This window comes from Raphanus sativus, unplaced genomic scaffold (genome assembly GCF_000801105.2).
Source record: "Raphanus sativus cultivar WK10039 unplaced genomic scaffold, ASM80110v3 Scaffold1285, whole genome shotgun sequence".
NCBI classification, from domain to species: Eukaryota; Viridiplantae; Streptophyta; class Magnoliopsida; order Brassicales; family Brassicaceae; genus Raphanus; species Raphanus sativus.
In genome coordinates, this window is record NW_026616598.1 from 1 (window position 1) to 12,056 (window position 12,056).

General features: G+C 36.8%; 1 protein-coding gene and 3 pseudogenes across 1 annotated transcript; 2 read left to right on the top strand and 2 right to left on the bottom strand.

Moving 5' to 3' along the window:
* The first annotated feature begins 1,136 nt into the window (after positions 1–1,136).
* LOC130503992 (tRNA dimethylallyltransferase 9-like) lies at positions 1,137–3,907 on the top strand (annotated as a pseudogene).
* A 740-nt stretch (positions 3,908–4,647) lies between these two features.
* On the top strand, positions 4,648–6,314 carry LOC130503988 (uncharacterized). The gene is made up of 3 exons (XM_056998555.1): positions 4,648–4,769; positions 5,237–5,635; positions 5,733–6,314. Exons 2-3 carry the CDS (start codon positions 5,246–5,248, stop codon positions 6,261–6,263), a joined length of 921 nt encoding a protein of 306 aa, XP_056854535.1. The 5' UTR covers positions 4,648–4,769; positions 5,237–5,245; the 3' UTR covers positions 6,264–6,314.
* Positions 6,315–6,428: 114 nt separating this feature from the next.
* Positions 6,429–7,640, bottom strand: LOC130503990 (GTP-binding nuclear protein Ran-2-like; annotated as a pseudogene).
* Positions 7,641–8,331: 691 nt separating this feature from the next.
* LOC130503991 (26S proteasome regulatory subunit 8 homolog B-like) lies at positions 8,332–9,858 on the bottom strand (annotated as a pseudogene).
* Positions 9,859–12,056: the final 2,198 nt, after the last annotated feature.

Sequence of the window (12,056 nt, forward strand, 5' to 3'; positions counted from 1 at the left end):
AGTTACAAGTCTGTTAATGGAGAGAGAGGCTATTCATATAATCCCTCTTGTTCTTTTTTATGTGCTTTTGTTCTTTGGTCTTTTTCAAGTTACTAATAATCTCTAGTGACGTACGTAAAAATGGACGTTATATTTGCTAGTTGTGATCATTTTGATATTGATAATATATGATTTTAATTACAATATTTGCCAATAATTGGATTCATCAATTGTTAATTAACATTCTGGGCACGTTGAGTAATCAAAAACACAATGGCTCCGACTGGTGACATATTGTATTAGAGTTGATTTACAATAAAAGTTACAATTTGATGTAACTCCAGTAAAATTTATGTGGTAGAAACTGTAGATTTATGTGGTGAGTTTGATGTAAAATATAAGTTATTAAATTTTTTAAATAGCTGACTAGTAACATTTTCGATGTATAAATTGTAGTGTCTTTATTTCAAATAATAACATTTATAAATAAAATAGCCTGAAAATATAAAATATATAATCAAAATAAAAGAATATACTTATATAATTTCGTATATAAATTTTTAGTTATCAAACCTAGTTAATATACAATATATAGCAAAGGTATTTACGTATTATATATTTTATGTAAACATATAATCAAAAATTATAGCAAATATATTTATAAATTAATGTAATTTTTGTATATAAATCTTTAGTTATCAAACACAGTTAAATAGTTAAAATTAAAGAAACAATTTTTAAAAATAATAATTAAAATCTGATAAGAAATTTTAAAAATGTTTTGACTAACTAGTTTTGAAAATAGTTTAGTGAGTGAAGGAAAGTAAATGTAAGAAATGATTATCATACAATTAAAATATTAAATTATTAAAAAGATAAAACTAACCGTAAGATAATCTATAGAAAATAAAATAACTAACACTTCAACTTCTAATACATGCGAAATGGCTTGATGTTGATTAATCATTTGAGTTACCAATTTTACAAAGGGGATAACTCAAAAATGGTACCTCAATGATAACACATTATAACTCAAATGTAAACTCAAAAATGAAAAATAAATCATGATTGGTGACATTTTTGAGTTATGATCATAAATCAAACTAAATCATTGGTAAATCATGTCACCAATAATCTGTAAACCTAACCGAAACCGAACTTCTCTCTAATCCCCTTCGCTCGCTGTCTTCAATCTTCAAAAGCTTCATTTAACTTTCGAGTAAGCCTGTAACAATAATGGTGATTAGCTGTGGAGTATTCTCGACACGTTCGTGTTGCTCGAGACTGCAACCGCCGTGCCTTGTACTGCGCCGGAGACTCTGCGGAGCTACAGCTTGCTCTGATTCTGTAAACGGGAGCACTTCGAATAAGAAGAGAAACTCAGAGAAGGAGAAAGTGATTGTGATATCTGGTCCCACCGGCGCCGGGAAAAGCAGGCTTGCCTTGGAGCTAGCTAAGCGTCTCAACGGCGAAATCATCAGTGCTGACTCCGTTCAGGTCCATTTATACTCTCTGGTTTAAGTTAGTAATAGCTCAGTAGGAGTGAACTAGGACTCTGGACTTGAGCCCTTGTCTAGGCCAGTTGATAGTGCGTCTTGAACAGAAAGATGACAGCTTTGCTTAACCCAAGACTCTAAATGGTTGGAACCAGTTGTGTCTGAAATGCTGAAGTTGAAAGTTTCTTTCTTCAAAAAAAAAGGTTCTTGCTTGTGTTTTTGGTTGACAACAGGTGTACAAAGGACTTGATGTTGGATCAGCCAAGCCCTCAGCAAGCTATAGAAAGGTATCCTTCTGATATATAAATACATTTGTTGGTGGAAACGAATCAAAAAGTGTATACCTTTGAGCTTGAAGTTGTATGTTTATGCAAATTATGCAGGAGGTGCCACATCATCTTATCGACATTTTGCATCCGTCTCAAGGTTCTTCTACACTGCTCCTCAATACTTCTGATACTCATGTATGCAAAATCAAAGAAACTTCTCATTTTGTATGCTTTTTTACTTAGACTATTCTGTGGGGCAATTTTTCGAAGATGGAAGGCAAGTTACTAAAGACATTCTTAGTAGAGGGCGTGTTCCCATAGTCACAGGTGGCACTGGATTGTACCTGCGATGGTATGGCATAATAATATATATATAATATATACTTTGTCTTGTTCCCTTTTGTAAATGTGTTTAGGTTTATATCTATGCTTTTCTTGGTAATGTGTTAGGTTTATGTATGGGAAGCCAGATGTGCCTAACCTTCTCCAGAGATCATCTCCGAGGTCCACGATATGCTAGTTGATTTTCAGACCGATCATAACTGGGATGCGGCTGTTGAGTTTGTTGTCAATGCTGGTGATCAGAAAGCCTCTTCTTTACCTCGTAATGATTGGTACAGACTCAAGCGTAGCCTCGAGATACTCAAGTTTTGACAATGATTTGATCATAAGGTTAGTTCTTGCTCGACAGGTGAAGTGTCTTTGTGCTTTAACAACTTTGTTTGTTTACGTGGCAGACAACTGGATCTCCTCCGTCTTCCTTTCGTGTTCCATATGATTCTTTTCGAGAAAGTTTGAACTCTCCTGACGCCAATGATGACTTCAGTGAGGATGGTTCATCGGGTGATATCTCTATTCAAATATACATACAGATTTGGACTATGACTTCCTTTGTTTTTCTTGTCAAGCCCACGGATTGATCTCTATAGATCTATTGACTTCAGATGCGAAGACATGCTCTCAGGTCAGTAACTGCAGCTACTTAGTTTTAGTATATTAAACTTGCAAGGATAACAATGGCATGCTCTTTGAGGTTGTCTTCTTTGATATTGCTTATTTGTTTCTCAAACTTCAGGTGCCAATGGAGTTTTATCAGAAGCTAGATGGCTTCTTGATCTTGGTCTTTTCCAAACACAAACTCTGCAACTCGAGCCATTGGTTACAGACAGGTAAGCTCTTTATTACCTGTATGATGATCGTAATCAGACAAGGGTTCTGCAACGGTGGAAACATTCTTCTTTTTCAGGCCATGGAATATCTATCGAAATGTCGTCGACAAGGGGGTGTAAGTTCCCCTGGAGAGTTCTATGGGTTCTTGAACAAGTTTCAGCAAGTATCTAGGTGATTCCTCTACATAAGACTTGAACTGACTGAAAATAAATTGAAGTTATGTTTGCTATTCTTTTCAGAAGGATTCTGTATCTTTAACTTAGTTTGGTTGATTGATTGATTATGCAGGAACTTTGCAAAAAGGCAAATGACATGGTTCAGGTGTGAGCCTATGTACCACTGGCTTAATGCTTCTAAGCCTCTGGTATACATACATGTTTCTGATTCTATTTAAATTACTTATATAACTATTGGGTTGCTGGTGATGCAATCATTTGTCTACTTCGCAGGATACAATACTTGAATTCATTTACGATGCTTACGAGAAGGAAACAGAGACGCTGGTGGTGCCTGATTCTATCAGGATGAACAAAGACATGAGAAACTCTCGAGAAGCTAATGCACTAAAGGCGTACCGCCCTAGAAATAGGTACAGAGAAGACTCGATGATTTATATTCTGTTTTGTTGGCTATTATATAAACATTTTGGTTATGGATTTGTGACTCTGTTTTGTGAAGGCATTTCATTGGAAGAGAGGACTGTTCTTCAGTGTTGGAGTGGATCCGAAGTGAAGGATGTAAGAGTGAAGTTTCATGCGTGGAAGGAGCAGCAATATAACCCACTTACACGCTTTCTTTCTACCCGGAGAAGCCAAAAAAAGAAACAAAACAATAGCAAATGTGTTTTTTCCTTGTATGAATGCACGAGTCGACAAGGTTTTAGATTAGCTTCTTCTTTTTTTTTTGTATGAACAAACATTTTATTCGCCTACGTTTCACTTATAAATCTTAAATTCACTCCCATGTTATATGCATCAATCTCAGATTCATCCTCATACGGTTAAAGTGGGCATAGAATATTAATTTTAGATGATTGCATTCAAATAGACTTAAGAGTTGGTGTCGTTTATCCATTGTGAATCAAGTAAATGTAAATCAAATACTGCAAGACAGCGACATGATTATTACTACAAATTTTTGGGTGCGTTAGAAGCCAAAAGTATTATATTCAAAAGTGTAGTGGCCACCTGAACTGATCATCCATCCCCCGTAACGCTTCTTTTGTTTTTTTTTTGTTCTTTCATAAACTTTTTGCTTGATAAAGAATTGGTAATTTAAGTAGAGCTCTTTTGGCACACCTCAACACGCACATTGCTCGTGCTGCTCACCAACAAGAATAATATAAAACAAATAACACTACGGATATTCGTCGCTTTTTTTTTTAACGTTTTCATCCTCTGAACATCTAACGTCTACGTAATGACGACACTGTTAATGAATGCATTTCTATATACAAATGGCTTTGCCTAAACTCCAAAACGAGACGATAGCCATTGTTCTTCGAATAGAAGCAAACAAAGGGCCATTTCTCATGCGGTTTTGATGGATAAACAACGCCAAAGCCCAACGGGTGTTACAAGTCCGCAACTTAGAACTATTATTTTCTTCTTCATTTTGGATTCTTTTCCTTCAAAATTAAAACTGGCTAACGATTTTGTTTTTGGCTTGCTGACGTGTAAAAAGCCTAAACTTATATATTTTATATTAGCATATAAGTTTTTTTCTTCCATTGCCTTTGATCCTTGTTTGGTTGCCCAGAAAATTAAAAAGAAAATAGATGAAGCTTTGTTGTTGTTTGTGGAAGCAGAAAGAATGATGTCTTCCTTTGCGTGCTAATAAACATTCTTTTCTTAAGGTAAACATAATTTTTAATTCAAAAATTTTGAGTTTTTAGTCTCTTGATTGTCTGCTTAACAATGAAAACTGTTTTTAGAGATTGTCTTTCTCCTTTAATATCTTGAAGAGTGATCCTAGAGATTGAGTAATCATCACACTTTCAATTTTCATTGAACAGTTTTATATGACTTTTATGCAATCTGGTGATTGTGAAGCAAAAGAATCTGAAACGTTTTATGACAACAATAGATTGAAGCTGAAGTTAGATTCTCATGGGATCTACTTGCTCCAACTTATATTTGCAATGGATCATCAATCATCATAAAAATACTCTAGTGAATTTTTTACTGCCTTGCTTCATTGGATGTGTTGCTTTTCTCTTGTTTTTTTTTGTGGTTTGAACTCAATAGAAAAAAAATGCCTTGTGGATAAAAAAGAAGTTGAGTCTCTTTGCATAGTAGTATCTGATTGTTATCTTATAAGCAGTTTGGAACCATGAGATTCAAGAAAGGAACTAAAGTAGAAGTGTTGACCAAATCATCAGTTCCATCTGGTGCTTGGCGATCTGCTGAGATTATAACTGGTAATGGGCATTATTACACTGTCATGTATGATAGTGAAGGTACTACAGAGAGGGTACCGAGGAAGAGCATGAGACCTGAGCCTCCTCCTCCTCCTTTTCAAGTTCTACATTCTTGGGCTCCTGGTGACCTTGTTGAGGTTTTAGAGAGTTGTTCCTGGAAGATTGCAATCGTTTCCAACGTTTTGGAGAATGATTGTGTTTTGGTTAGGTTACTTGGTTCCTCGTTGACTCTCAGGGCAAACAAATCCGACATTCGAGTTAGACAATCTTGGCAAGACAACGAGTGGATCATGGTCGGGCAGGTACTTTTTTTCTTTATTTCTGTTTCTCCTTTTTGTCAAATATCATTCAAAGCTGTTTCTTAAGCTGACATTTGTTTTGTATACCACTTGGCTAAAGGGTACATCGAGATTAAGTGCACAGACTTCGACAGGAAAGTTACGGAGAAAGCTGAATCTGAAGTGTGTTTCATCTGAGAAGCTCAATGAGTCTCACGTAAAAGGTCCAAAGAAAAGGACATACACTTTGGTTGAACCACACAATCAAACTAGACAAGTTGAAGGAAAAAAAGAAGAAGACAGAGAGAGTGTTGCGTCTTCTGTTGGTAGTTGTAACATGGACACCTATGGTTTAACTACTGTCTCTTTCCATCGTCCCATAGAAACTGGTGACTCTAGTGACACAGAGTCATCATCCTCTTATGGCCACTTAAGCATCAAGATCAAGAAGAAGTTGGATGTTCACAGGCAAGAGCTGGATGCATACCGATTCAGCATTGGGAGACTGCACGCATCATCAGGACCCAACATAACATGGGAACAAGAAACCTGGATCACAAATCTCCGTCTGAGGTTGAACATCTCCAATGAGGAACATCTGATGCAGATAAGAAACCTCATCTCTGATGATAACAGTTCAACATACAGATAGCAAGAGCATCATTGCCAACTACAACTTGTGTTACATAGAATAAAAAGTTGAGCCTAGGTTGTATTTTGAACATGTTTATTTTTCTCCTTATGGTTACTTGAGAGAGACCTTCAAAGTATATATATATATGATTGATTCCTGCAAGTCTCATTTTATCTCTTTAGGTTAAAAAACAAGTTGCTCTATTCCCAAACGAAACAATCCCAATTTAGTTCTCATTTTATATGTTAACATCAATGCAACACAGAGAAGAAACCAAAAAAACAAAAAGAGAGGGAATCAGAGACAAAAGCAAACAGCTTCTCAGACATAGTGGAAGCAAGCTTCTTTTTTTTACTCAAAAGCGTCATCATCATCATCAGGAAGAGGCTGAGCCGCGGCGGCGATGAGATCAGCCTCGTTCTTCTGCTGCTCAGCAAAGTCGATGTGAACCTCGGGGGGAGCGAGAGCCGGGGACTCGACAAAGTGAAGGTTCTGGTCTCCGGCGAGCTTCCTAGCTAAGTACAAGAAGGGCTTCTCGAAGTTGTAGTTGCTCTTGGCGGATATCTCGTAGTACTGAAGATTCTTCTTCCTGTGAAACGTCACCTGCTTCGCCTTCACCTGCCTGTTCTTCACGTCCACCTTGTTCCGCACAGAACGATGGGGATGTTCTCGCACACACGGCAGAGGTCGCGGTGCCACGTGGGGACGTTCTTGTACGTGAGACGCGCCGTCACGTCGAACATGATCACCGCGCATTGACCGTGGATGCTGCAAAAGTTAAATTAGAAAAAAAAAACATATTAATTTTTTTTTATATATATAACCAAATCCTAACCAGAGGATTACTTACTAGTAAACCATCTCTAAGGCCACCGAACTTCTCTTGACCGGCGGTGTCCCAGCAGTAGAAACGGATCTTGCCGCAGTTTGTGAAGAAATCTAGAGGGTGAACCTCCACACCAATTGTAGGTTCATACTTCTTCTCAAACTCTCCGGTAAGATGTCTCTTGACAAAAGTTGTTTTTCCTGTAACAGAAACACAAAGACAATGTGATCCACTGAATAACAACAGCGAGTAGAGAGTAGTATAGAAAAGGGGGTGGTTCGTTACCTGTGCCTCCGTCACCAACGATAACGAGCTTGAAGCTAGGGTAATCGACGGTTTGCTGGTTAGGTAGAGCCTGAACAACAACATAACATATATATGATGATTTTTGGAATAAACACAACCAAGAAACAAAGAACGATGATGAAGACAGTATAAGATCGAGGAGAACGTTACCATGTTGTCGGGATCGAGAGAATTGGGCGATGTATTTGTGTGTGCGTGGAGATTGATGATGATGATGTTTATGAAGAGAAGCGGCGAGATTGGGGGTTTTTAAAAGAGGAAAATAAGGGGAAGGGTTTTTCGCTTAGGTATGACGCTATTCTTAAGACCGTTGGATTGGTTTCTTTCTGATGGTTCTGCAATTGTAACGCAGCTTTTGTCCACCGTTGGATCTTTTCTAGCTTTAGTTCCACGCGGGTCTTTCCGACACTGACACACAATTAATTTTTTTTTTCCTTTTTTTTCTTTCAGAAATAATGTTATTTTATTCCCCTTATCAAATTTGAAATTCAAACTTCCTCTCAATGTTTTAATAAAAAAAACAAATTCCTTCAATATACGTTTTTTTTGGAGAACTGAAAATATACGTTGCGATTGACAATCATCAATTTATTTCTACTACGATACATTATTACAAAATCAATTATTATCCGACCAGGGTTTGTATATTAAAAATCTTGCCAACGTATCGTATCATACATGTCGGAAATGAAGAAAGTAAATCATCAACGGGAAAAATAGAACTTTTCTGACGGAGATGATTACAGAGACTTGGTGAAGAAGGTCACATTCAGAGCAATAGCGATTGTTTTGTCACGTTTCACTTTTGTCTACTCCTAATACCAGGTTGCATATATAATCCGATGTTATTCTATATGATATTAAACCTACTTCTGAATGGTTCTCTCTTAGATCGAAACAGTTAAATGTAATCAGATTGTACTCTTTGCTGGTTTTTTTTTTGAAAAATCTCTCTTAGTTTAACACGATGAACTCGGAACTGGTATGCTAACATTTCAAGTACACAATAGTGTTTAGGCAGTAAAAAAAAAACTCTGTTTTCAAACGCTTAAAGAAAAAAACAGAAGAGATTCTGGAAAGAACAGAGAACAGATTGATATTCCTACTTCCACAGCTTACGCAGAGACATGTTTTCTCTGTGTCTTTCTTCATAACCTACCGCCATCTCAAAGTCTTCCTGTGTCACGTGTACTCTCCTCTCCCTCAGAGCAAACATGCCTGCCTCCGTGCACACAGCCTGACCATTTATAACCAATAGCATAAGAGAACGAGAGTGAGTGAGAGAGAGAGAGGGACCGAGAGAGAAGAAGTAAGGGAGCAAAACACAGTTTACCTTCAGCTCAGCACCTGAAGCACCATTCATCTTCTCTGCAATCTTCTTCAGATCAATTCCCACGCATCAAATTCATTTTCCTCGAGTGGATCTTCAAGATATCAAAACGTGACTGCAACACAAGTTTAGGAAATACATCAGCCGAACATGTTCTACAACCTATCATCTACTACAGGAGCAACTCGATAATATGCTAAATAGGCACAAATCATTACATCTTCATTAGGATTTGGGAATTCAATTTTCCTATCAATCCTTCCTGGCCTGAGAAGAGCTTGATCCAGAATATCTATACGATTTGTCGCCATCAGAACCTGCACCAGTCATTTGAGATTATTAATGAGTTTGTCTACAAGAGAATGTCCTAAACAAATTCAACAAGTACCTTGATCTTGTTTGACGCTTCGAAACCGTCAAGTTGATTGAGAAGCTCAAGCATAGTCCGCTGAACCTCACTGTCACCGTTTCCACTTCCAGATTCCATACGAGCAGACCCGATACTATCGATTTCATCCATGAAGATGATCGATGGTGCATGCTCCCTAAATACCATAAACCATCAGGAATAGTTAAGATAAGTCAACAGGCACTATTTTTACCATACTTGAAATTTCAAAGTAGGGTCTAGCATACACAAACCTTGCCATCACAAAAAGTTCTCTGACCATTCTAGAACCTTCTCCAATGTATTTCTGGACCAGCTCGGAACCAGAAACTCTGATGAACGTACAGTCAGTGTGATGTGCCACAGCCCGAGCCAAGAGTGTCTTCCCAGTTCCAGGTGGACCATATAACAACACACCCTAGAAAGAAACGAGGATGAAATCATCTCTAATCTACTTAACATAGTTACAATACACAACAAAAAAAGTTTTCAAATGATGTGTACCTTTGGCTGAGCGATTCCAAGAGACTCGAACAATTCAGGATGCTTGATGGTAGCTCAATGACCTGATGAAGAACAATTTAAGACATTATAAAAAATATTTAAAAGCATTTGAAACCAAGGGGAATAGCAAAACAAAACCAATGACTGATCAAGCATACCTCCTTAATTTCCTTAATTTGCTGGTCAAGACCACCAATCATGTCGTAAGTGGAGTCAGGAACCTTCTCAACTTTCATAAGGTTAACCAGGGATCAACTTTACTTGGGCAGGACAAGGTGGAGAACATAGCTATCATTACGGAGAGCAACTCTTGTTGATGGTGTAAGCTTCGTTATGTCTATGCTTTTGTCAATATCAACAACATACTTCCCCTCTGGATGAACCTGGAAAAAAAAGGGAGTTTAGCTTCACTGATAGCTATGTTCATAAGATTACAACACAATAAAGAGCCAATTTAATACCCCAAAAAAAAACATGCTACAGTAAAAGGATTCATACCTTAACCAAGACCTTGTTTTTTTCCCCATCACTTTGACCACTTCACCCACATAGGAGCCAGGTTCCTGAAGCCTGCAACTCCTCCCTCAGCATTCGTACTGTTTAGTTCACAAACAATTGTCAAAAGGTAAAAAAAAAAAAAATGTCAAAAAGGTTTGAAATTATAGTTGAGAAATAATTTTAGTGCCAAAGAATTAAACTAGAAACATAAATACTAACAAAAAACAATCCAAGGATAAGCATGATGCTGACCACGATACTAATGAACACTAAATCTGTCTCTTCTTTAATTTTTTTTTTTCCAATCATGGATTATTGGTATAACACCTTATAGGCACTCTTTAGACCAGTATAACTATAACGACTAAGAGAGCAAAAGAAGAACTATTATTGCATACTTCTGAACAACAGTTTATTAATCTAATTATGCTCCTCGAACAGTCCACAGAAGCTGCTAAGGATCAAACGAATCAAGAAATCTAACAGGACTCATCACATCCAAACCAATTCCAGATCATGAAACCTCAAATCCAAACAATCGAAAAGCCCTACACGAAATCCGAGATTACTTAAACCTAAGAACACGATCCAAATTTGATTCCATGGGGGAAAAATAGTAAGAAATTAGGTTGGTTAATGAGGGAACTCGAGAGTTGAGATCGTTCCTCTGAGCTTCGAGGCGATTGAGGTTGTTAGTTTTGTGGCGGAGAAGACGCTGGAGCTCGTCGATGTGCTGGAGATAGTACTGCTTAAGCCCCTCTCCTTGTTTCGCCACCGCTCCCTTGACGTTGCAGGTTTCAGCCTCCATCGCGGTCTCGGAACGCCTCGACTCGATTCCTACGGCCGCCATTTTTTTGTCGGTGGTTGCGAAAATTATCGACGAGAGCGAGCGAGCGATCTAGTATTGGCGACGACGATGGATCACAGGGACGAGAGCTAAGCCGTCTTATAAGTTGGAATCTTGGCTTATCCAACAAGACATGTACTTTTTTTTCCTTTCCTTAATATTTGTTTTTTTACGAGTATAATAGGTGGATACATATTTAAAGAAATTGAATTGGTTTAAATTGTATACTAATTATTTTGTCAAACTATTGATATATGGGTTTTATCCATTTTCTTTCTCTTCTTACGGAAATTTTTGAAAAGTTATTTTACTTTCTAGTTTTGGTGAAAAACAAATAAACAAATATTTTTAATATTTTGTTCAAAGTTTTAAATAAATTTTTGTCTATTTTGTCTTCACTTTTTATTTACCAAACGTTACTAATCAAAACTTAGTTTAGTTTGATTATCACTTCCAAGCCACCATGTCTCAGAGATCCCATTTGCTTTATGACAATTTTATCCTCCAACTTTTAAATGAAAAACCTTAGCCACAAAATATGTCTTTTTGTTACTTTTGTTCACCTTATAAAAACACAGAACGCTATAATATACTAATTCTCATGTGGGAAATGAGATGATTGCCCCCACCCCAAAACCACATTTCCCTAAATGTAAACTCTTGGTGTAGATTAATAAAATCATTAATAAAAAATATTTTTTATATATTTAATGAAACATATTTGATCATTTTGATTGTATACCATAGTTGTGATGAAATATTTTTAGGACAATCCTATGGTATTTTCTAAATTTAATACTAATTATTTTGATTTTTATTAAACTATTAATAAAAAGCTTTAACCATTTTCCTTTCTCTTTCTATGGATGGTTTTCGTAAAGATATTTTAATTTCTAGTATTGGTGAGAAGTAAATAAAAAATATTTTTATATTTTATTTGAAATTTTTAATGAGTTTTTGTCTATCAAGTTTTCACTTTTTATTTATCAAACACTCTGTTTGATTATTACTTCCAAGTTTCCATGTATCAAAGATCCTAGTTGCCATGACCCGTCGGCAGTGGCGGAGGTAGTTAACAATGAGAGGGTCATATGATCCATGCGAAATCAAGA